This window comes from Bubalus bubalis, chromosome 4 (assembly GCF_019923935.1).
Source record: "Bubalus bubalis isolate 160015118507 breed Murrah chromosome 4, NDDB_SH_1, whole genome shotgun sequence".
NCBI lineage: Eukaryota > Metazoa > Chordata > Mammalia > Artiodactyla > Bovidae > Bubalus > Bubalus bubalis.
In genome coordinates, this window is record NC_059160.1 from 91976220 (window position 1) to 91997440 (window position 21221).

At 42.4% G+C, this 21221-nt stretch overlaps 1 protein-coding gene across 6 annotated transcripts in view; it reads left to right on the forward strand.

The window, feature by feature from the left end:
- The window catches only part of SLC4A8 (solute carrier family 4 member 8), an 84201-nt gene extending 63461 nt beyond the window's left edge, over positions 1-20740 (forward strand). For 5 of the 6 annotated variants that reach the window (XM_044941757.2, XM_025284192.3, XM_044941755.2 and 2 more), the window contains 6 exons: positions 5636-5704; positions 6927-7100; positions 10668-10805; positions 12292-12383; positions 14268-14363; positions 15492-20740. In XM_044941757.2, coding sequence (XP_044797692.2) covers positions 5636-5704; positions 6927-7100; positions 10668-10805; positions 12292-12383; positions 14268-14363; positions 15492-15504 — 582 coding nt within the window. In that variant the 3' untranslated portion in view covers positions 15505-20740. Of the gene's footprint in view, positions 1-4538; positions 4600-5635; positions 5705-6926; positions 7101-10667; positions 10806-12291; positions 12384-14267; positions 14364-15491 lie in introns of those variants that run through there. The other variant, XR_003108908.3, reaches the window with a different exon arrangement.
- Positions 20741-21221: the final 481 nt, after the last annotated feature.

Consider the following 21221-nt stretch of genomic DNA (forward strand, 5'->3'; position numbering starts at 1 on the left):
AGGGACATTATCCATTTAGTATTTTTTAAAAAGATCTCTCTGGCTCATATCTAGAGAATAAGTATTTAAGGTTGAGGAAAAATAGAGGTAGAAGACTGTGAGTCTGTTTAATAGACTGTGAGTCTATTACAGGTGAGAGAGGATGGTGGTTGGATAGGGAAGTTGGTAGTAAGGAATGCATAAAAGCCATGACTTCTGTATTTCTTGGAGGAGATCAGGTCTTGCTGGTTGATTGGATATGGAATGGGAAAATGGAAACATCAAAATGACTGCTAGGTTTTTGGCTTGACCATCTGGGTGCAGAGTGATGGCATTTAAGGCAGAGAAGGCTGTATGAAGGAGGAAGTGATTTTTTAAGGGATGGGCTGTGATCAGATTTGAGTGAGATGTCTGGTAGGCATCTGAGTGAAGAGGCTGGGTGGGGGTTACTAGACTGAAAATATAAATGTGGGAGTCAGCAGCACATAGGTGGTAGTGAAAGCCAGGGGCATAGATGAGCTCACTCAGGAGGAAGGGTAGCTATAAAAAAGGAGGAGTGATGGAGGCTGAACAACATGCTGCTGAATAACCAACAAATCACAGAAGAAATCAAAAAAGAAATCAAAATTTGCATAGAAACGAATGAAAATGAAAACACAACAACCCAAAACCTGTGGGACACGGTAAAAGCAGTCCTAAGGGGAAAGTTCATAGCAATACAGGCACACCTCAAGAAACAAGAAAAAAGTCAAATAAATAACCTAACTCTACACCTAAAGCAACTAGAAAAGGAAGAAATGAAGAACCCCAGGGTTAGTAGAAGGAAAGAAATCTTAAAACTTAGAGCAGGAATAAATGCAAAAGAAACAAAAGAGATCATAGCAAAAATCAACAAAACCAAAAGCTGGTTTTTTGAAAGGATAAATAAAATTGACAAACCATTAGCCAGACTCATCCAGAAACAAAGGGAGAAAAATCAAATCAATAAAATTAGAAATGAAAATGGAGAGATCACAACAGACAACACAGAAATACAAAGGATCATAAGAGAGTACTATCAACAATTATATGCCAATAAAATGGACAACGTGGAAGAAATGGACAAATTCTTAGAAAAGTACAACTTTCTAAAACTCGACCAGGAAGAAATAGAAAATCTTAACAGACCCATCACAAGCACGGAAATTGAAACTGTAATCAAAAATCTTCCAGCAAACAAAAGCCCAGGTCCAGACGGCTTCACAGCTGAATTCTACCAAAAATTTAGAGAAGAGCTAACACCTATCCTGCTCAAACTCTTCCAGAAAATTGCAGAGGATGGCAAACTTCCAAACTCATTCTATGAGGCCACCATCACCCTAATACCAAAACCTGACAAAGATCCCACAAAAAAAGAAAACTACAGGCCAATATCACTGATGAACATAGATGCAAAAATCCTTAACAAAATTCTAGCAATCAGAATCCAACAACACATTCAAAAGATCATACACCATGACCAAGTGGGCTTTATCCCAGGGATGCAAGGATTCTTCAATATCCACAAATCAATCAATGTAATACACCACATTAACAAATTGAAAAATAAAAACCATATGATTATCTCAATAGATGCAGAGAAAGCCTTTGACAAAATTCAACATCCATTTATGATAAAAACTCTCCAGAAAGCAGGAATAGAAGGAACATACCTCAACATAATAAAAGCTATATATGACAAACCCACAGCAAACATTATCCTCAGTGGTGAAAAATTGAAAGCATTTCCTCTAAAGTCAGGAACAAGACAAGGGTGCCCACTTTCACCATTACTATTCAACATAGTTTTGGAAGTTTTGGCCACAGCAATCAGAGCAGAAAAAGAAATAAAAGGAATCCAAATTGGAAAAGAAGAAGTAAAGCTCTCACTATTTGCAGATGACATGATCCTCTACATAGAAAACCCTAAAGACTCCACCAGAAAATTACTAGAACTAATCAATGACTATAGTAAAGTTGCAGGATATAAAATCAACACACAGAAATCCCTTGCATTCCTATACACTAATAATGAGAAAACAGAAGGAGAAATTAAGGAAACAATTCCATTCACCATTGCAACGGAAAGAATAAAATGCTTAGGAATATATCTACCTAAAGAAACTAAAGACCTATATATAGAAAACTATAAAACACTGGTGAAAGAAATCAAAGAGGACACTAACAGATGGAGAAATATACCATGTTCATGGATTGGAAGAATCAATTTAGTGAAAATGAGTATACTACCCAAAGCAATTTATAGATTCAATGCAATCCCTATCAAGCTACCAACAGTATTCTTCACAGAGCTAGAACAAATAATTTCACAATTTGTATGGAAATACAAAAAACCTCGAATAGCCAAAGCGATCTTGAGAAAGAAGAATGGAACTGGAGGAATCAACCTACCTGACTTCAGGCTCTACTACAAAGCCACAGTTATCAAGACAGTATGGTACTGGCACAAAGACAGAAATATAGATCAATGGAACAAAATAGAAAGCCCAGAGATAAATCCACGCACATATGGACACCTTATCTTTGACAAAGGAGGCAAGAATATACAATGGATTAAAGACAATCTCTTTAACAAGTGGTGCTGGGAAATCTGATCAACCACTTGTAAAAGAATGAAACTAGAACACTTTCTAACACCATACACAAAAATAAACTCAAAATGAATTAAAGATCTAAGTGTAAGACCAGAAACTATAAAACTCCTAGAGGAGAACATAGGCAAAACACTCTCTGACATACATCACAGCAGGATCCTCTATGACCCACCTCCCAGAATATTGGAAATAAAAGCAAAAATAAACAAATGGGACCTAATCAACCTTAAAAGCTTCTGCACATCAAAGGAAACTATTAGCAAGGTGAAAAGACAGCCTTCAGAATGGGAGAAGATAATAGCAAATGAAGCAATTGACAAACAACTAATCTCGAGAATATACAAGCAAGTCCTACAGCTCAACTCCAGAAAAATAAATGACCCAATCAAAAAATGGGCCAAAGAACTAAATAGACATTTCTCCAAAGAAGACATACAGATGGCTAACAAACACATGAAAAGATGCTCAACATCACTCATTATCAGAGAAATGCAAATCAAAACCACTATGAGGTACCATTTCACACCAGTCAGAATGGCTGCGATCCAAAAGTCTACAAGTAATAAATGCTGGAGAGGGTGTGGAGAAAAGGGAACCCTCTTACACTGTTGGTGGGAATGCAAACTAGTACAGCCACTATGGAGAAGAGTGTGGAGATTCCTTAAAAAACTGGAAATGGAAATAGAACTGCCTTATGACCCAGCAATCCCACTGCTGGGCATACACACTGAGGAAACCAGAAGGGAAAGAGACACGTGTACCCCAATGTTCATCGCAGCACTGTTTATAATAGCCAGGACATGTAAGCAACCTAGATGTGCATCAGCAGATGAATGGATAAGAAAGCTGTGGTACATATACACAATGGAGTATTACTCAGCCATTAAAAAGAATACATTTGAATCAGTTCTAATGAGGTGGATGAAACTGGAGCCTATTATACAGAGTGAAGTAAGCCAGAAAGAAAAACACCAATACAGTATACTAATGCATATATATGGAATTTAGAAAGATGGTAACAATAACCCTGTGTATGAGACAGCAAAAGAGACACTGATATATAGAACCGTCTTATGGACTCTGTGGGAGAGGGAGAGGGTGGGAAGATTTGGGAGAATGGCATTGAAACATGTAAAATATCATGTATGAAACGAGTTGCCAGTCCAGGTTCGATGCACGATACTGGATGCATGGGGCTGGTGCACTGGGATGACCCAGAGGGATGGTATGGGGAGGGAGGAGGGAGGAGGGTTCAGGATGGGGAACACATGTATACCTGTGGCGGATTCATTTTGATGTTTGGCAAAACTAATACAATTATGTAAAGTTTAAAAATAGAATTAAATTTAAAAAAAAAAAGGAGGAGTGGATAGAAGAGCAGAGTCCATGGAGGTCCAATATTTAGAAGGTGGGTAGAGGAAGAGACAGCAACAGAGACTCAGAGGAGCTGCCAGAGGGGGAGGGGGGGAACCAGGAACGTATGATGTCAGGGAATTCAAGCAAGGGGAATGATTGGTTGGAAACTGTCTGAAAAAATGAAGACCAAACCAAGATCATTGGGTTTGGCAACATGGAAGCCTAATGCGACTTGCCAAGAGCAGATTCATTGGAACAATGCAGTATAAGCCTAGTGATGGGGACCTGAAGCGCATATAGGTGGTGAGGAAGTAGAGAGAGTGTGGGCAGACAACTCTATCAAGAAGTTTTTTCTATTGAAGTAGAACAGCGAAATGGGCAGTGGCTGGTATGAGACATGGGGTGAAAATAGGATTTTTGGAAAGATAGAAGCTACCTTGAACATGAGGAAAAAAATTTTTGTGGGTGAAAGGCCTGCCTGTGGGAAAAACAGGATAAAAAAGAAAGTTCAAGTCCCAGCCATTGTGGGGCACTTACTTATCTCCCTTGCCTCCTTCTCCCGCTTTTTAGTGACTCATCAACCACTTCAGCCTGCAATGCAGATGCTGTTTAAGGGTGCAAATTGGCACAGGTGGGACAGGATTCTGAACCCTCCTCCTGCCCCCTTACCTTCCACTTGATCTTGCCACCTCTCCTCATGCCTCTTCCCCCTTCTACTCTCTGTCCCTGGCACACCCCCACTTCTGATCTGGGTGCCATCTGGAGGAGCCCAAAGGTGTCTGCTCTTTGGAAATGTAAGCATGAGTCATTGTGGTGGGCATTGCCTGGCCTTCCTAGAACAGTCTTAGGAGGATTCTTTTAGGCAATCATTCAGTAGTTCTTCTAACAAGGTTAGCACCAAATTGAGATGTCTACTCACTCTAGAGCCAGAACAACATAAAATCCAATAGGGATTTTCTAGTTCAAAGAAGAATTATGTTTAGACATGTTCTTTAGCCCCAGAATAAAAGCAAGTTGAGTGTAGTCTTTGCAGTGACATTTTCCTTGCCTTAATTCTGTGGGCCTCATTACCTCGTAAAGCTGCTCTGAAAATTACCTAGATTGGTATAATGTGGGAAGTGTGCATGTGTATTCAAGTGCAATAGACTCATGTTGCCATTTCTCCCTAAATTATTCTTTATCTGACAAGATACCTCCCTACCCCTGCCCTCAAGTCTCTGATTAATAAAAAGCAAATGCTTTTAGCCTATATTAAAATACACCAAATCCCTGAGGAGATGATTATGTAATTACGAAAGATTTCAAAGATTTCAGTTCTGTAAAAGAGATGGTGAGTGTGTGTGTGCGCATGTGTGTGTGTGTGCGCGCCTGCCCAATTCCCTGGAGGAGGAAGAACCAGATGGGGAGAAGATGTGAGGCCTATGATTTAACCAGGGCCGGATTACACTTACATGTAATCATTTCATTTCAGAACAAAATGATTTGTATCATTGTCAGCTTCTGTTTTCGCTTCTGCTTCTTAATCATGTAAAGACAGCAGAAACGAACGCAGCATTTCTGCAGTGATTTTGTGAGTTTGCTTCCTTCTTGGAGGTTTGGCAGTTTATATAATCTTGAGTGTGCTATGATACACATTGAATTTCTGGTCTCTGCCCTTTCATTTTCAGTTTATCCCGATGCCAGTCCTGTATGGGGTCTTCCTCTACATGGGAGTGTCTTCCCTGCAAGGAATTCAGGTACTATGGGGTTCAGCCAGGCAGTGTCTTCGCTCTGTGAGCTCACCTTCCTGACCAGGGAGAGCAGCTTCCCTAGGGAACCACAAGCCAGTTCTTGAGGAACTATTTCCTAGTCTTGCTACTTAGCTCTTTTAGCCTAAAAGAGCATTCCCTTGGACACTGGGCAAAATGCAGTCATGTTGGCATGAGGGCACAGAGACTTGCAGGGTGGCCTGACTCAGCGCCATGGTTCCAGTCCTTCGTCAGTTTTATTCAGCAGTTATCAGACATGTAGTAAACACCAGGTATTTTGTCAGATGCTAGTAAACTTAGATCTGAAAGGCTGGTCAGAAGCCAAATGGGCTTCTGCACATGCGTGTGTGCATGTCAAGTTGCTTCAGTTGTGTCCTACTCTTTGCGACCCCGTGGCAGGCTGCTCTGTCCATGGGATTTTCCAGACAAGAATACTGGAGTGAGTTGCCATGGATGCCACTAGCTTTGGTCCCAAGCTAAAGTGTGTGTGTGGGCGTGTAACTGGGGGTACGTTGGTGAAGAGATTGGGAAGTCATGGGAACTGCCCCAGGTAAGCAGGTATTACTTCCTGTCACACACTGTCTTTCCCCATCTATCAACTCATTCCTCTGAGTCCTTTGAATTGAGAAACTCAGGAGCTAGCTCATTTTATCATAGATAAAATGATAATTTAGCTGCTGCTTCTATTGGTGGCTGGTTCCTCTTTGTTTTTTTGGAATGTCCAGTAGTCACTTTTATACACTGAGTTCTTTGGGCAGGTTATTTAATCTCTCTGAGTCTCTGTTTTCCTTTTTATAATATAAGGATATTTTCTATATCCAGAATGTTGAGAGGTTTCATTTTATCTTTTTACTTTAAATAATTTGTGAAAAGCTCCAAACTCCTCCAAGAACAAATAGATTTGGGCTTTTAAGCAGAAGAATGCCATTGGCCTATTTTGCTTTCAGTACTCCCCAAGAAAGAGCTCTCTCAGGAGCTACAGTATGGATAGAGGAAAGTTGAACTAAAAATGAGAAGGAAGATTTTAATGTGATGCTGTCCCTTACCAGCCTTGGCCCAATGACGTGTTCTTTTTGAGACTCAGTTTCTACTTCTGTCAGGTAGACATGGTATTAGCTACCTTTCAGAGCCTGTGATATAACAGACATGAGGGGGCCCAACAAGCCCCAGGACAACCACTGAAGGATGAGCGCCGACTCCCTCTTTTCAGTTCTTCGACCGCCTGAAGCTCTTCGGGATGCCTGCGAAGCACCAGCCGGACTTCATTTACCTCCGGCACGTGCCGCTGCGCAAGGTGCACCTGTTCACGCTCATCCAGCTCACCTGCCTCGTCCTGCTCTGGGCCATCAAGGCGTCTCCAGCGGCCATTGTCTTTCCTATGATGGTGAGTTGTAAAAGGTATTGTTCTTTATTTTAAAAAATAGTGATAAAATAGACGTACTAGAAGACTTAGCGGCTTCACTATGGTTACCTGTACAATTCAGTGGTTAAGTACATCCACCTTGTTGTGCGGCCAGCACCATCTTTCTCCAGAACCTTCTTCATCTTGCAAAACTTGAAACTCTGTACCTGTGAACCAGTAACTCCCCTCAGTCCCTGGCAACCACCATTCTAATTTCCATCTCTATGTGCCGAGGTCCAGCCCCTGCTGATCCAGGGTATTCGAAGGGGAGATGGAGTAGGCGACCTATTTATTTATTTATTTATTCAGAGATATAAAGAATAATAGAATGAGGATAGCTCAGTAGGAAAATTCAGTGGAGAAAAGAAGCTGAGTAGCTTGGTTTACACGGGAGACCAATAAAACTTCAAGACAAGAAGTTTGCACCACTTACGTAGGCCGCAGGCGTCCTTCCGTTCTCCCGAAGGAGAGGAGACACTGAGGCCTCCCCGGTCGGATCTTAGAAGCCCAGGCATAATTAGTAAGCATGGTGGGTTCCGCGCTCCAGATGGAGACTCAGCTGGAAGTTAAAGGGAAGAATGACATGGGGAGACCAAGCGTTGGTGAGCAAGGCCCGTAGCTTTATTTTCAACAAGGGCTTTTATACCCTAAGTTACATAGAGGATAATAGGGGATGCAAAGTCAGCAGTCTTTAATGCTTATCAAAAACCAGGGTTTCTTTCCTGCAAATTTATCGTATACAAATGGTTTAGGTGATTTACATCATCTTCTGGCCAGAAGGCCTATTAACATTTCTTGACAAGGACTTATCAACAAAGACTTATTTTCTCTAAGAGTAATTATTTTAAGGTTTGGCGCCATCTTCCGAAGATAAGATTACATTCCTATAGGGCGGATGTGTAATGGGTTTACAAAGGAAAGAATTTATTACCTTAAGGGTCTAAAGTTACTAACACCAAGGCCACTACTTATTTTTTCTACATACCAACTATACTAATTAATACACATTCAAGGATACAATTCAGGGGATGTGAAAACTTGGCAACAAACATTGGCTCATCAATGAAATCTTTTACTAGTTTTATTCTGACAGTTTCTAACTCTCTGAGAGGCTCTAAGCTATTTGAATATCTTAAGCTTCCCGTGCCTCTTGAGGCTGGGAGACGTAAACAATCGTATGCATAGCTGTAGGTGTCCGGGTAAACTTGTCAGGCAAGTTAGAGAGCCATCTGAGGGGTTTGGATTTAAACACTCCTAATTGCCCAGGAACTTTATTAATTGGAGCTGTAAGTTAACTCTTTGACAGAGAGAGTGAGATGGTGGTGGGGGACAGCCCCCAGTAAAGTCAGAGGTGAGAGCACAAAGCAATAAAGTAGGCAGACTCTGGTTTTTTGGGGGTAGATGCTCGAGAATATCCGAGGGCACTCCCGAGGCTCGATCCCGCCTTTGCGTATGCCGAGCCTCCTTCCTCATGACCTTTGTCAGGAGTGGAATGTCTCTCGCCGGCTCCCGGCATCTATGAATGTGACTCCTCTCAGGACCTCATGTGAGGGGAATCACAGTATTTGTCCTTTTGTGACTGGCTTGCTTCACTTAGCATACTGCCTTCAAGGTTCGTCCATGTCGTGTCAGGGTGGGTTTTTTGGAGAACATCCATCCTAATGGGTGTGAGTTAGTATCTCATTGTGGTTTTGATTTGGTTTTAATGTCCCCAGTGGTAAGTTATGTCGAGCATCTTTTCATGTGTTTATTGGCCATTGGTATATCTTCTGAGAAGTGTCTGTTCAAGTCCTCTGCCCATTTTGAGATCAGGTGGTTTGTTTTTCTGTTGTGGAGTTTTAGGAGTTCTTTCTGTATTCCGGATATTAGTCCTTTATTGATGGTGAGTTCCTGTTTTTTTGGCTGGTCTTCACAGACCAAGCATTATTTGGGGGACCTTGAGGTGTAGAGGCGTGTAGTAGTTCGCCATGTTTTTTTTTCAAGACTATCCATCTGCCTTCTTGCCTGTCTGTATTTCTTTCTGTTTATTAATATTTCTCTTTCTTTCATGAATCTGATATGGAGAGAGGGCTCTTCATGTTTGTGATAATTTGCGTAGAAAAATTAGTTTAGAATTAGTTTAGAATTCATTGCAATCAGAAGTATCTATAGTGATGAAAATGCACTGTTTCAAGTCAGTGGGAGAGAGGAAGAGGTGTCTAGCACTGATAAGTGACTGGGACACCCCTACCTCCTTTCAAACTGAAGCAAGGGCTTTGGAAAGGAGACCAGGAAAGCTGAACTGTGTGGTGCAACAGGTGACAGTCTTTCCTAAAACCAGGGTGATGATGAAATACGTGCCACCTGACCACCTCACTGTTGCATCTTGTCCTCTTGATGCCTTCCTCTCTCTGGCTTACTCTATGTCATGAGAACGCTGAGCATTCAGTGGGCTGTTTGAAAGTTATCCAAAGGATGGGCCTCTGGAGGGAAAAGGCAATGAGGGTAATATCGAGTATTCATTTACATACTTTTGAAGTCTGTCTTACTGGGAGAATATTCAAGGATGAAGAAACTTCGGGGTTCTTTTCCCCTAATCTCCTAGATATATATCTTCCTGATGGGATTCTCAGTTTTGTCAGAGTACATATAGGGTTCTGCATTGGGGTGCTATGTTCAGGGCTTGAGTGTTTGGTTAAAGAAATAGCAAATTCCCAGCAAATCCTGGAAGGGATACTTTCAATTTTGGATTTATTGTGAAAATAGTTGTTGAAATTAAGGGGAAATGAATGCAGTTAGCCAGATTTTCCCCATTTCTGATCCAGTCACTGGATTTAGCTGGTGAACACCAGTCAGTCCAGGCAGGGCATTCTGGGTTATTATTGGTTCTCCTTTGGCTGAAATGGCCCTTATGGGGAGAAAGTGGAGAAGTATTTGAGAACTCTGGTCATTTCTATTGAGTTGATTAGCTGTCATATTTTAGGCAAGTTACCTTCTCTCCCTGGGCCTCAGTTTCCTCATTTATAAAATGAGTGTCAAACCACATCAGAGGCCAGAGACAGAAACCACTCGAGATCCATGTGGCGGACATAAAGCAGGGCTTATGCGAGTAAATGTACAGGCAGAGGACCAGAGGAAATCCAGATGGCCCTTCAAGGCGCCCTAACCCTGTGGTGGCCATGCTTGGCTTGGGTATAACTGGCCCCACCAAAACCATCTCCTAGAGAGGCTTGCCACCCCTCTCCTGCCCTCTAGCCCTTCCTACTGGTCTCGAGCCAGGAGAAGACAGCTCTTAGGGCAATCTGACAATGAGGGTTTCTCTTTTCAGTGAAGAAATTAAATTAGTTCAAGTAGGAAATTAATAAGTTGTAGAGTTGTTATGATGATAGTTAAATAAAATATTATATATAAAACAGTATCTGATATAGAGAGCCTCAATAAAAGGCAACTATGATGATTATTGAGTTTGATTCTGCCTGACATGTCTTAGTCTGCTGTGAATATAAGACTTGGTTTTTTACTCCAGAAGGGAACAAGCCCCTTTAATTCATTTTCTTTTTATTTCTTCAGGTTTTGGCCTTGGTCTTTGTCAGGAAAGTCATGGATCTCTGTTTCTCTAAGCGGGAGCTGAGCTGGTTGGATGATCTAATGCCTGAGAGCAAAAAGAAGAAGTTGGATGATGCCAAGAAGAAGGCCAAGGAGGAAGAGGTCATAGTTCTTGCACCAACTGCACACTTTGGGGCAGCCTCAAATTACAGAACATAGGAAGGGCCACATGAAAAGTCAGCATGTCTGGAATCCCAAGGGTTATATTTAGGATCAGGGAAGATTACTCTGAAGACATTCTCAGCTGATGTCTGTCCTTCATCTTCAAATTTGATAACCAGTTGTTTTTTCCTCTGTTTGTCTACAGCCTACTTACCAGGTTTACACTTAGAATATGAATGTGAATGTGCTTTTATTATCAGATTGAATAGTTTATGTTTTCCCAAAGGTCTAATTTGATAATTATTCAAAATCTATTATTTTCTGAGAGTGTTTGTTACATACTTAATTGCAGATAGTGTTGTGGTTCATAGAGATAACTTGTACAGGACTTTCTGTCCTTTCTCATTTTCCTGAACACTTGGCATCTGCCATCCACACAATGGACCTTCAGTCAGTGGCTTATAATATGTGCAAAGAATGGATGTATAGCAAAATGAAAATACAAGTCCAAGAATGAGCCTGAAAGAGTTTCCACATCCAGTTAGTGCCTGAAATAGGCACTTTGAAATTCATTTTAGAGGAATTTTTTCCTAAAATCTTGAATTTTTAAAATCTTGCGTTATTTTTTCGAGATATAATTGACACATAATATGGTGTAAGTTTAAGGTATACAGTACAATGATCCTATATAAGGATAAGCTAAAAATTCAATCCCTGGGTCAGGAAGATCCTCTGGAGAAGGAAGTGGTAACCCACTCCAATATTCTTGTATGGGAAACCCCATGGACAGAGGAGCCTGGTGGGCTACAGACTATGGGGTTGCAAAGAGTCAGACACAACTTAGTGACTAAACAACAACAACAAGCCTAAAGTAGGATAGTCCAAAAGTCCACAGGCTAACCAACACATAGGGTATGTTATTGTGGGGAGTTTCACACTGGTTGCAGAGGAAAGGAAGACTAGAGTGAGTAATGTCCTCCACATCACCAATATTCCTATAGGGCTTGCCAGTGTGGGAATTAGGAGTGATCTCAGAGATAAAATCTCCAGACTGGAGTCTGGTGGCATCACAGAGCGCTAAGGGGTAGGGCTGTGATTGGTGAAGGTGGTCAGTGAGATGAGTAAGTTATGGAGTTATAGTATCCAGCCTCGTGACTACAGTTAACAATACTGTTGTTCAGTAGCTAAATCGTTTGCAATGCCATTGACTGTAGCCTGTTGGGCTCCTCTTTCCAGTAAATCGGTAGTTGTATCTAAAGGTTTACTCATATTCAGATTCTTTTTTTTAAAGTACTGTTCAATAGGTGCAGATATTGGATTGTCTCTCACTTTATGGTGAGTCAAAACTCTGAAAGAACATAGCTACACTCTCTTATAATAAATGTGAGAGAAAATTAGGTAGAGATTATAGGGATTGAAAAATGGGCTGGTGTAGACTACTGTTTTCACTTAATCCAAGATAAAATAATGTCTCTTTTTCTTGCAGGAAGCTGAGAAAATGTTAGAAATCGGGGGAGACAAGTTCCCCTTAGAGAGCAGGAAGTTACTAAGTAGTCCTGGAAAGAACAACAGTTTCAGGTAAAGCTCCCAAAACACGGAGGAGTTGACTTCTTTTGGTGGTTCTGTAAACATTCTGGCTTTGTGGTGGGGATTGGGGCATGAATGCAGCTGCTGGTATAAAAAGCTGAACATTCAACCTCTCAGTTGCAACCTATGAAAACACACTGCCTTTTGGTTTCCTGAGGGCCTGCCATGCGTCAGTCACTGTGCCAGTTATGGGAGTCATGGGAGGACCCTGCTTCCAAAGTTCGTGCTCTCCTCAAACCAGTGCTCTTTCTGCCTGTCTCTGCCACCTTCCAAGGGTGAATAGGATACAGGCTATGCTTGTCATCCTAGTGGGCTTGAAGTTCCCATGCTTAGGCAAGTCTTTGGGGGATGGGCAGGGACATCCCCTTCCAGCTTGGCTCATGGCAGCTGCAGTCCCAGAAGCCAAGGGGAAACTGAACTGGGATTCCTCCAATTCCTTACTTCTGCCAGAGATCTTAGCCTTTTGGTCTGTTCCACCTATTTGTGGTCTGCTCACCACAGATCACAGGATGCTAAATCGGTCCGTTTGTGCGTTCATTCCTGGCATTTTGTTTCCACTTTGGGAGAGGAATACACAAGCTGAAAGAAGCCGAGAGGTGGAGAGGGAACAGAAAAGGGAGAGAGGGGATCTGGGCCATCTAGATGCTGGATGATTTACTGCCGACATTTTGAATTGATTGTGGTTTATACTGGGGGAGAAAAGAGGAAAAGCTTTTCTTTGGCCTTTTATTCATTTATTTATGACAACTGAAAGTAATGTATATTTAAGGTATGCAACATTATATGTAATATGTAAATATATATATATAGTAAAAGAATTACTTTAATCAAATTGACAGCATATTCATCACTTCCTATTCTTACCATTTCTTTTTTGTGGGTGGAGAGAACATCTGATATCTACTTTCTTAGCAAATTTCAAGTATACAATACATTCTTATTACTAACTATAGTCACCATGCTCTATATTGTCTTCAGAACTTACTCATCTTTTAATGGGAAGTTTGTACCCTTTGATCAATATCTCCCCTTGTCCCCCCACCCCTCAGCCTCTGGTAACCACCATTCTACTCTGTTACTATGAGTATTTAACTTAAAAAAAAAAAAAACTGACCACAAAGAAATGGAATCGTTGGTCCTTAATAAACTTTCTGTAACTTGCCATTCAAGGAGCCAGAGACTTAGCATTCTCTGTGGTGAAGTGGGAGCCATGCTCCTTTTCTAGCAGGCGCTGCCTCCTCTCTTGGCCTTTTAGAAGGAAATGGTCTGGCATGAGGAAAATTTCAGAGTATTGGGGGGATGGGGGTTTCTAGGAGACCAAGGACAGGATTCAAGGTCTTGATTTTCCACTTATGCATGTTTGACCTTGGACAGTCTCTTAACCTGACAAGCTTTGTTTTCTACACATTTAGAGTGAGGATGTTGTCTCTGATGCTATAATCATTAAGATATCACATTGTAACAGACCTTTGTAAACTACAAACAGAAAAGATCTGGCCATGTAAATGAGAAAAGGAACAAGGAGCGCTTAGCGCCATGCCTGGCACGCAGGAGCGCTCGGTCAGTGCAGCGCCTGACGCTGCCACTGTGGGCATCACAGTGTTGTCACCAGCATCGCCGGAGGGGCCCTCAGAGGCAAGCAGCAGCACAGGCAGGGCTGGCCGCTCGCCAGCACCCCAGCCCAGCCCCCAGCTCTGACTCACGGGCCACCTTGCCTTTCGAATTCCAGCCATCTGGTTCCTAGTGCTGCGAGAGCTATGAGACGAGCCCCCTCAGACTTCATCTTTTCCCTTCCGGTGGGTGGCGGGCATCACAGACTGAGGTATATGTCTTTTTTATATGTCTGACACTGACTGTCCTAAGCATTGATTTCAGATGTGATCCCTCTGAGATTAATATATCTGATGAAATGCCTAAAACCACGGTCTGGAAAGCTCTCAGTATGAATTCCGGAAACTCAAAGGAAAAGAGGTAAAGAGAACTATAATTGCTGATTTTTATTTATTTCTGGCTTTTAAAAATAGAAATCAAGTTGAAAGTAAACTGTATTTTAGGTGTAAAATTGAATTTATCTGTTAAATAGCACAGCTAGGACTGCCACTAACCTCACAGAATTGTTATAAGCTTAAGAGAAGCAAAAATGTTTTCCAACTATTTGAGCAGATACATTGTTTTGAGCTGCCCATTTACACAAGCCCAAAGTTAGGATGGAATTATTTTGAAATGTAAATTTGCTTTATCTGTTTCATTCCCTTTATCCTCTTTCTAGTTCCCATTTCAAAATTGGTAGAGCATCTCTCTGGTGATTGCAGCCATACAAACTGGAAAATCCTTACAATATTGGATAGTGTTGATAATATTGATACAAACTAACCTGTTTAACTTGTTCCATAATGAGAATTATTGTCTCATAAAGATTTTGAAATATTAAATATAACTGTTTTCTTATTTTGAAAACCAAATTCTGAATATTGTTTGTCAGTAGCATAGATCAATCTTAATCTGGTTCATGAAGAAAAGGGAAAGACTTGAGGCATTTTTGCCCACATTGAGGTAGGCTGTGTACTCAAATTACGTAAATAATTTTGTCCAAACACTAAGTCATCAGATAATTGAAAATGAAATCTTAGGTCTTACTGAAGGCAATTTTTCTAGCTTAAAAAAAAAAAAATCAGTAGGCTAGGTTAGGAGACTTGGCCTAGCTATTAATGTCATGTGTAACCTGGCAGACCACTGTTTCTGGCACTTGGTTTATTCAGCCATGAAATGGGGGTAATAACCGTCTCATTCATAAGGCTGCTCTGGAAAGTCACAGCCACTAGTGGGTGGTAGTGGTGGGTTATTTCTTCATCGAATGGGTTAAAATAAATCTGTGCTGAATGTGAGTGAAATATAGAATCTTGTTTCCTTCAGAGGAAAATCCAGGCAGCTGTCGAAAGTATAACGCACATGATTATTTTTAGTTGAGAACTAGTCTACTTGTAAATGAACTTAAAATATAGCCAGATCGAAATTGTGGTGACATCTTCAAAGTATTGTGTTAAAAGCAGGAATGAATCATGTGTTCCCTTTTTGTCTAATTGTAACACTTTTGTTCAGTCTCTTCAACTGAAAGCCTTTGCTGGGCTGGAGGCTGTGGGCCGTGAGGTGCCACAGGGAAGCTGTGGTTACGGAGAAGATGGCGGGGGTCTCAGAGAAGAAGCGAGCCCCAGCCTGGCCCTGTCCTTGGTCCTGGCCAAGCCGTGCGAGATTCAGTTATTGGTGGTGTGCGTCAGAGGGCATCGCCAGGCGTGAGCATGGAAACAGAAGACCACCTCCTGCTGGTACTTCTCTTCTTCCTTCTCTTTCTCTTCAGAACTGCCACCATTGAAGACCCAACTTCCCACTTGCCAGACATTTCCTCTTCAGGTGGCTGGCCTGCTGAGCCATCTAAATCCATTCTGCCACTGAGGATTTTCCTCAGTGAGGTCCCTCTTGCTCAAGGACAGGGTGGGGGAGTGGGAGGAGAGCAGAGAGCAAAGGGAAGCCTCTCCGGTTACATAATGACTGCAGGCTCCTGGGCAGCCCTGGGCCTTGGTTTGGTTGCCTCCTCTGGGGGATGCTGGTCAGACCCAGAGGCTGCCAGAAGGTCTGCTCCTAGGAGGGTCAGCGCCCTGAGCATTGGCAGTGCCAACCACAACAGCCAGAAGATGCCTCTGATCCAGTGCGTCTTCCTCACTCCCTAGCAGCAGCCTGCATAACTCAGCGAGAACCTTGGATGATGAAAGGGCCAAGAGGACACACACACTGGACTTGCTTAGCTCAGATGGGAAAAGGCTCAGGGGAAAATGATGAGTGAGGATGAGCAGCTTCACTTGGTTTCATTGATAGAGTAAGAGAATGAGCTTTAGTGGCTACAGAAGGAATTAGTTTAGACATCAGGAAGGACTTCCTAGCTTGAAGATTTGTCATACTGTCTGCTGTCTAGATATCTGGCGAAAGTTTGATTATAGATGTTTGTGAGTAGAAAAGGAGATAAGGGGTTTTTTATTGGGCATGTTGAGGAAACATCCGTGTCTTGCTGCTATCTCTTGAGGACATATTTTGATTCCATTCCTGGAGAGATCCAAGTGCTTACGTAATGTCTCCTTAGCTGCCTTAGTCGCAAACCATCATCAACTCAATGGACCAAACCACTTTCATCATCCTGGATTTTTTTTGTTAACACATGTTTTGACTTTGAGATGTAAAAAGCCACAACGGGGAAATGAACTGTAAGTGGTGAAATTAATTCTGGTATTCAGTTTAAAACTACATTTCTACTTTTTGTCTCTTCTTCTCTGTTGCAGTGAGGGTTTGGGCTCCATTGTGTATAGACTTTCCCTTCCTTTGTGCACAGAATGTGACTAAAAAGCATGTTGGTACACAGGGGGTCTGATCAGTTTCCATCCTGGAGAATATTTGTACAGAGGGACGGCCCCTCCGTGTGCTCTCTTTCATTGGTGAAGAGTTGCTACGTAATCTTATTCAAGTTTACATTCCTTAGACTCCAAAAATATGTTGATGCTATTCTAGTCTTACTCTAGGGACTTTGATATTGAAGGAATCCTGCATTTTCCTATCTCCCTATCTCTTAGAGCCACAATTATTTTTAATACACAGATGATTTTCAAAATATTTGACAACTGGTACAGGATAGATACCAACCACTAAGAAAGGATGCCTGCTGTAAACAAGCAGTATGTATGGCCATACCAGTGCCTACTGGCTGAACATCACCCTGCTTTCAAATATTAAAGTGATATCCCTTTGAGTTATGGGTATTGTTCCTGCTTGTCTAATTTCTATTCACGAGGCTGTTTCAGGGACAGCCTCAGCTTCCTTTCCTATGGTGCAGACAGGATCAGGCATGCTTCTTTGAACTCTATGGGCATTAAAATCTTTGAGAGCCAAAGCTTCACATTTTATCACTTTAGGATAAATGTAATCATTGTACCTGTTTACCTACCTGGTTTAGAAAAATCATAAGGCAACCCATCACTGGGAAAAGCTTTCTTGCTGACTTTCCCTGTCCCTCTCTGGCTGCTTCCTTGAACTTGCCTCCTTTCTTCTCTGTTCCCTGAAAACATCCCTCCTCTCTTCCCCCATCTTGCCCCTCCCATCTTTTCCTGCCACCTCTGTATAGGGAAGGTGGTGACTGCATCCTGTTCCCTTGGCCTCAGCGTGGCTACAAGGAATATAGCAGGGAAGTCTCCATCATGCAGCAGAGCTGGGTGACAGTGTCGCTCCGAGCATCTGTTTCTGCACACACTGACGTCTCATGATGCCCTGTCCTGTGGGCTTCCTGTCTTTGTTCCTGGCACAGCCTACTTTGGGAGGCTGTGCCAGTCTTTTTGGGCGATTAAATTTTCCTCAAACAACAGCTAGCTCCATTTGTGCTACATCTCAGTGGCAGGAACCACTCCATACTCTTCCTCTCTCATCTTTCCCAAATCCCACCCAGCACTCAACCTCAGTCCTGGCTGCTTCCCAGCTAAGGTCCGTGGCTGGTGACTATGGGTGGCAAAGTCAAGTTGGGACAGTGTTTAGGATAGGAAACTGAGAGTGATAGTGAGACAGAGGCCTCATGTGTATATGCGTGTGTCTGTGTGTGCATGTGTGCTTACTGACAAATAAGAGTATATCCAGGAGATTTCGTTGCTGCTACTAAACAGCCTCGTGCATCTAAGTTGTGGGGACATCAAGAGAATATGGTCCTTCCCCCATCTAGGACTTGCCCTCTCTAGCCTGATAGAATTGCCTGAGGGCAAATGCAGGTAGCTTAGTCTTAGAAAAAGGTGTTTAAGCTCAATAGTAAGGAGAAACTGATTTAGGGGTAGAAAGCAAGGCAGGTAGTTAGGTAATTCCCATGCCCAGGCTTGCTTGGGCCAGAGAAGTAGTCCACCTCTTCTCTGATGAGAGGAAATTTCAGTAGTTTGAGTGTTGACAGTCAGTGTCCTGATAGGCTGGTATTGTAGAGTAGGAAGGGATGGAGACCAGGGATTAAGAAAGTGATGGTGAGTGGAATCTTGGTTCTAAGCAGAAAAAGTGGCATCTAGTGGCATCACTAAGTGGGTGGGTTACATCCTAATTTGTGACTTAGGGAAGGGTTGGTCTAGGGAGAAGGTGAAGGTCAGCAGAAATGTGTTGTGAAATTGCCCCAAATGTTGCTTACATAAAATGCAGGCTAATTCTTTGTAGCTGTTGATGATTTCAAACTTCTGATGATGGGACTATCAGGAGAGCTGGTCTTTACTGTACTCAGCTCTTGTCCCCTCTCCTTGTTCATATATTAAATTTGCCTTTGGGGTAGAGAGCTAGAGAACCATTCATTTCCAAAACAAGTTATAAATAGTTGCTCTTTCTATTTGTCTGGGATAGGACTGGCTTTTAAATTAGTCATAGATATTTGATCAAAATCTGGTATGCTAAGTCTTAGGTTTGGTTAACATCTTAGGTTGACATCTGTGACCTTTAAGAGGTCTCTGCTTTGGGGAATCTGGTTTTGGGTCATCCAAAAAAGACAGTTCCCTGTTTGACTTTATTTTCTACCTATTCTGTATTCTAGACTTTGCTTCTAATTAAGGAATCAGTAATTCTCCCTGCAACTTCTCTGATGATTTCAACGTCCATGTTCAGCATGTCCAGGTTTTCCTGATGCATAGGAGAAGGCTTGAGCCAAGAGCTCGTGGCTTTCATTCTAACTATCATTAGACATACTCTCCAGTATGTTCTTTCTACTACTTTGTTAGCTTCTCTAAATGCCTGCTTTTGCAGGAGTTAGCACCTCCTCCGAGGACTTTTAAGCACTCTTTGCTAGTTCGTTATTGCATTTTCCTTAGACTTCTCAGGTTCCCAAGCCACACCCTGGCAGGACAGTCAACATGCATCAGATATTCTCAGCCTTCTTGACTTTCTCTTGGTCGTAGCTGCCAGACCTCCTAAGGTAGAAATTGTTCCTGCCGGTCCTAACTGGCCAAATGAGACATCATATCAGTTCTGCCCCCTTTTGCTGACTTAGCTTTTTCAAGCTCTCTTTCCTCTCCTTTCTGCCTTTTCCTCAGTCTTTCAAGTTCTTCTTGGAGGGAAGGAGTTTTTGGTCAGAGGTCCTAACAACCCCTGCCAGTGGGGGCTGGGAAGAAAGGGGAGGATGTTGGATAGTTCTGGGGCTGCTCCAAAAGGGAACTTTATGGCTATTTGCCTTATTTAGGATGAGGGACTATGAATTCTCAAGCCCTCAGGCTCATCCATATTTCAGTGTAAATAGAGAAAGACATTCCAAAACCAAATAGAAGGGATTTTTCTACCAAACCTATTCTTTATCATTCTTGGTGCCCCTGAGGTCTTATATTAATTATAGAGAATGGGGTAGTTGACTCAATTCACGTTTCTTTAGTTTCTTTACTGGAAGGAGGCTGACTTTCACAACCAAAGAGGTGTGAAGTAACTCTATCAAAAGGGGAAAGGAGTGTCACATGAATCTTTTCAATAGGAAACATCAGAAAGTGGAGCAATTCAACTACAGGCATAATTCTTTTAGGAGATTCTGTGCTCAAAGGGAATGGAATGGTTTCTGATCCTTCTGAAAAGAAAAGGAATAGCATTTTCTGAAACCCAACTCACTTTCAGCATTGGAGAATATAGAATTTTTCTTCTAGCTTATGGCATTAATATTTCTGAGCGGGAGAGAGAGAGCCCACCCACGGCCCTTTCCCAAGCCCAGCAGGAATCAGCAGAGCTTGGGTTCTCTTAGCAGGTTTGCAGTCGATTTCAACTTGCAGGTTTTTCACACATGCAATAAACTGAATGTGCAATTACTACTTTTGCAAAAGAGGCCAAAATCCTCCTCCCCACACTTCTCCTCCATATTCACTCCTCCAAGATGATAAGCCTCCCTCTCGTTTATCTGTGTCTGTCTGTCCGACTGGTTAGATACAGCTGCCCTCCCGAGCACATGGTGTCAGGTGGAGAGCAGAGCGACCTTCCCACGGAAGGGGATGGCTTGAGGTGCTGGTACATTTCCCTCGTTTTCTATGTTCTTCTTTCTAGTAGGTCTCCTGTAGAGATAGAGATATTTTTGTTTTAGAGATTCCAAAGTATATATTTTTAGTGTAAGAAATGTACCCTCTCCACACTCCATGGTGTAAATAGAGCCGAGAACACGTGTCATTGTGATAATCCCCTAGCGATGTGTGGTAGCAACAGAATCCCTGTCCCTCACCGCCTAGCCTCACGGCCTGTCTGTGGACCGAGGGGTGGTGGTGACGCCTCTGCCTGCCCAGGCCTTCCTGTGCTCAATGGGTGAGAAATAAAGTCTGTGTAACTGTTAATACCTATGCTGGTTTTTGAGCTCGAAACGCGGGATCTGAGCCAAGGTGACCACCTTCCAGACTTGGGAAGAAGAGTTATGAAGATGTGGGGGTGGGCCTGAAGAGGGGCCTATACACTTTCCTGGGTGCAGATCCTGAGGATCCTGGCTGGAGCCGTGGAAGAGGCTAGAGTGCCCTTTCTTTGGGGACCACTTAGACTTATTTTTGGGTCAGGGGACAGGATAGCATGAAAAGAAAGCCCACTTTGGAGCTACAACTAGGCTGATGAGACCAATTGCTAATATTTAAGGACTTGCCACTGTCTAGAAATCCAGATTTTAAAGATCTACAGTTATTCCAGATATTTTTGGTTTTAGGGGGCATGGGGCTCCATTTCTCTTCCTTTCAAATCCAGTCATTTGAGGGATGGAGGAAAGGGGAAGAAGGAAGGATTGGAGTAAGAGTAAAGAGGTGAGTGAGGGGGTAGAAGGCAAGGGTAAGG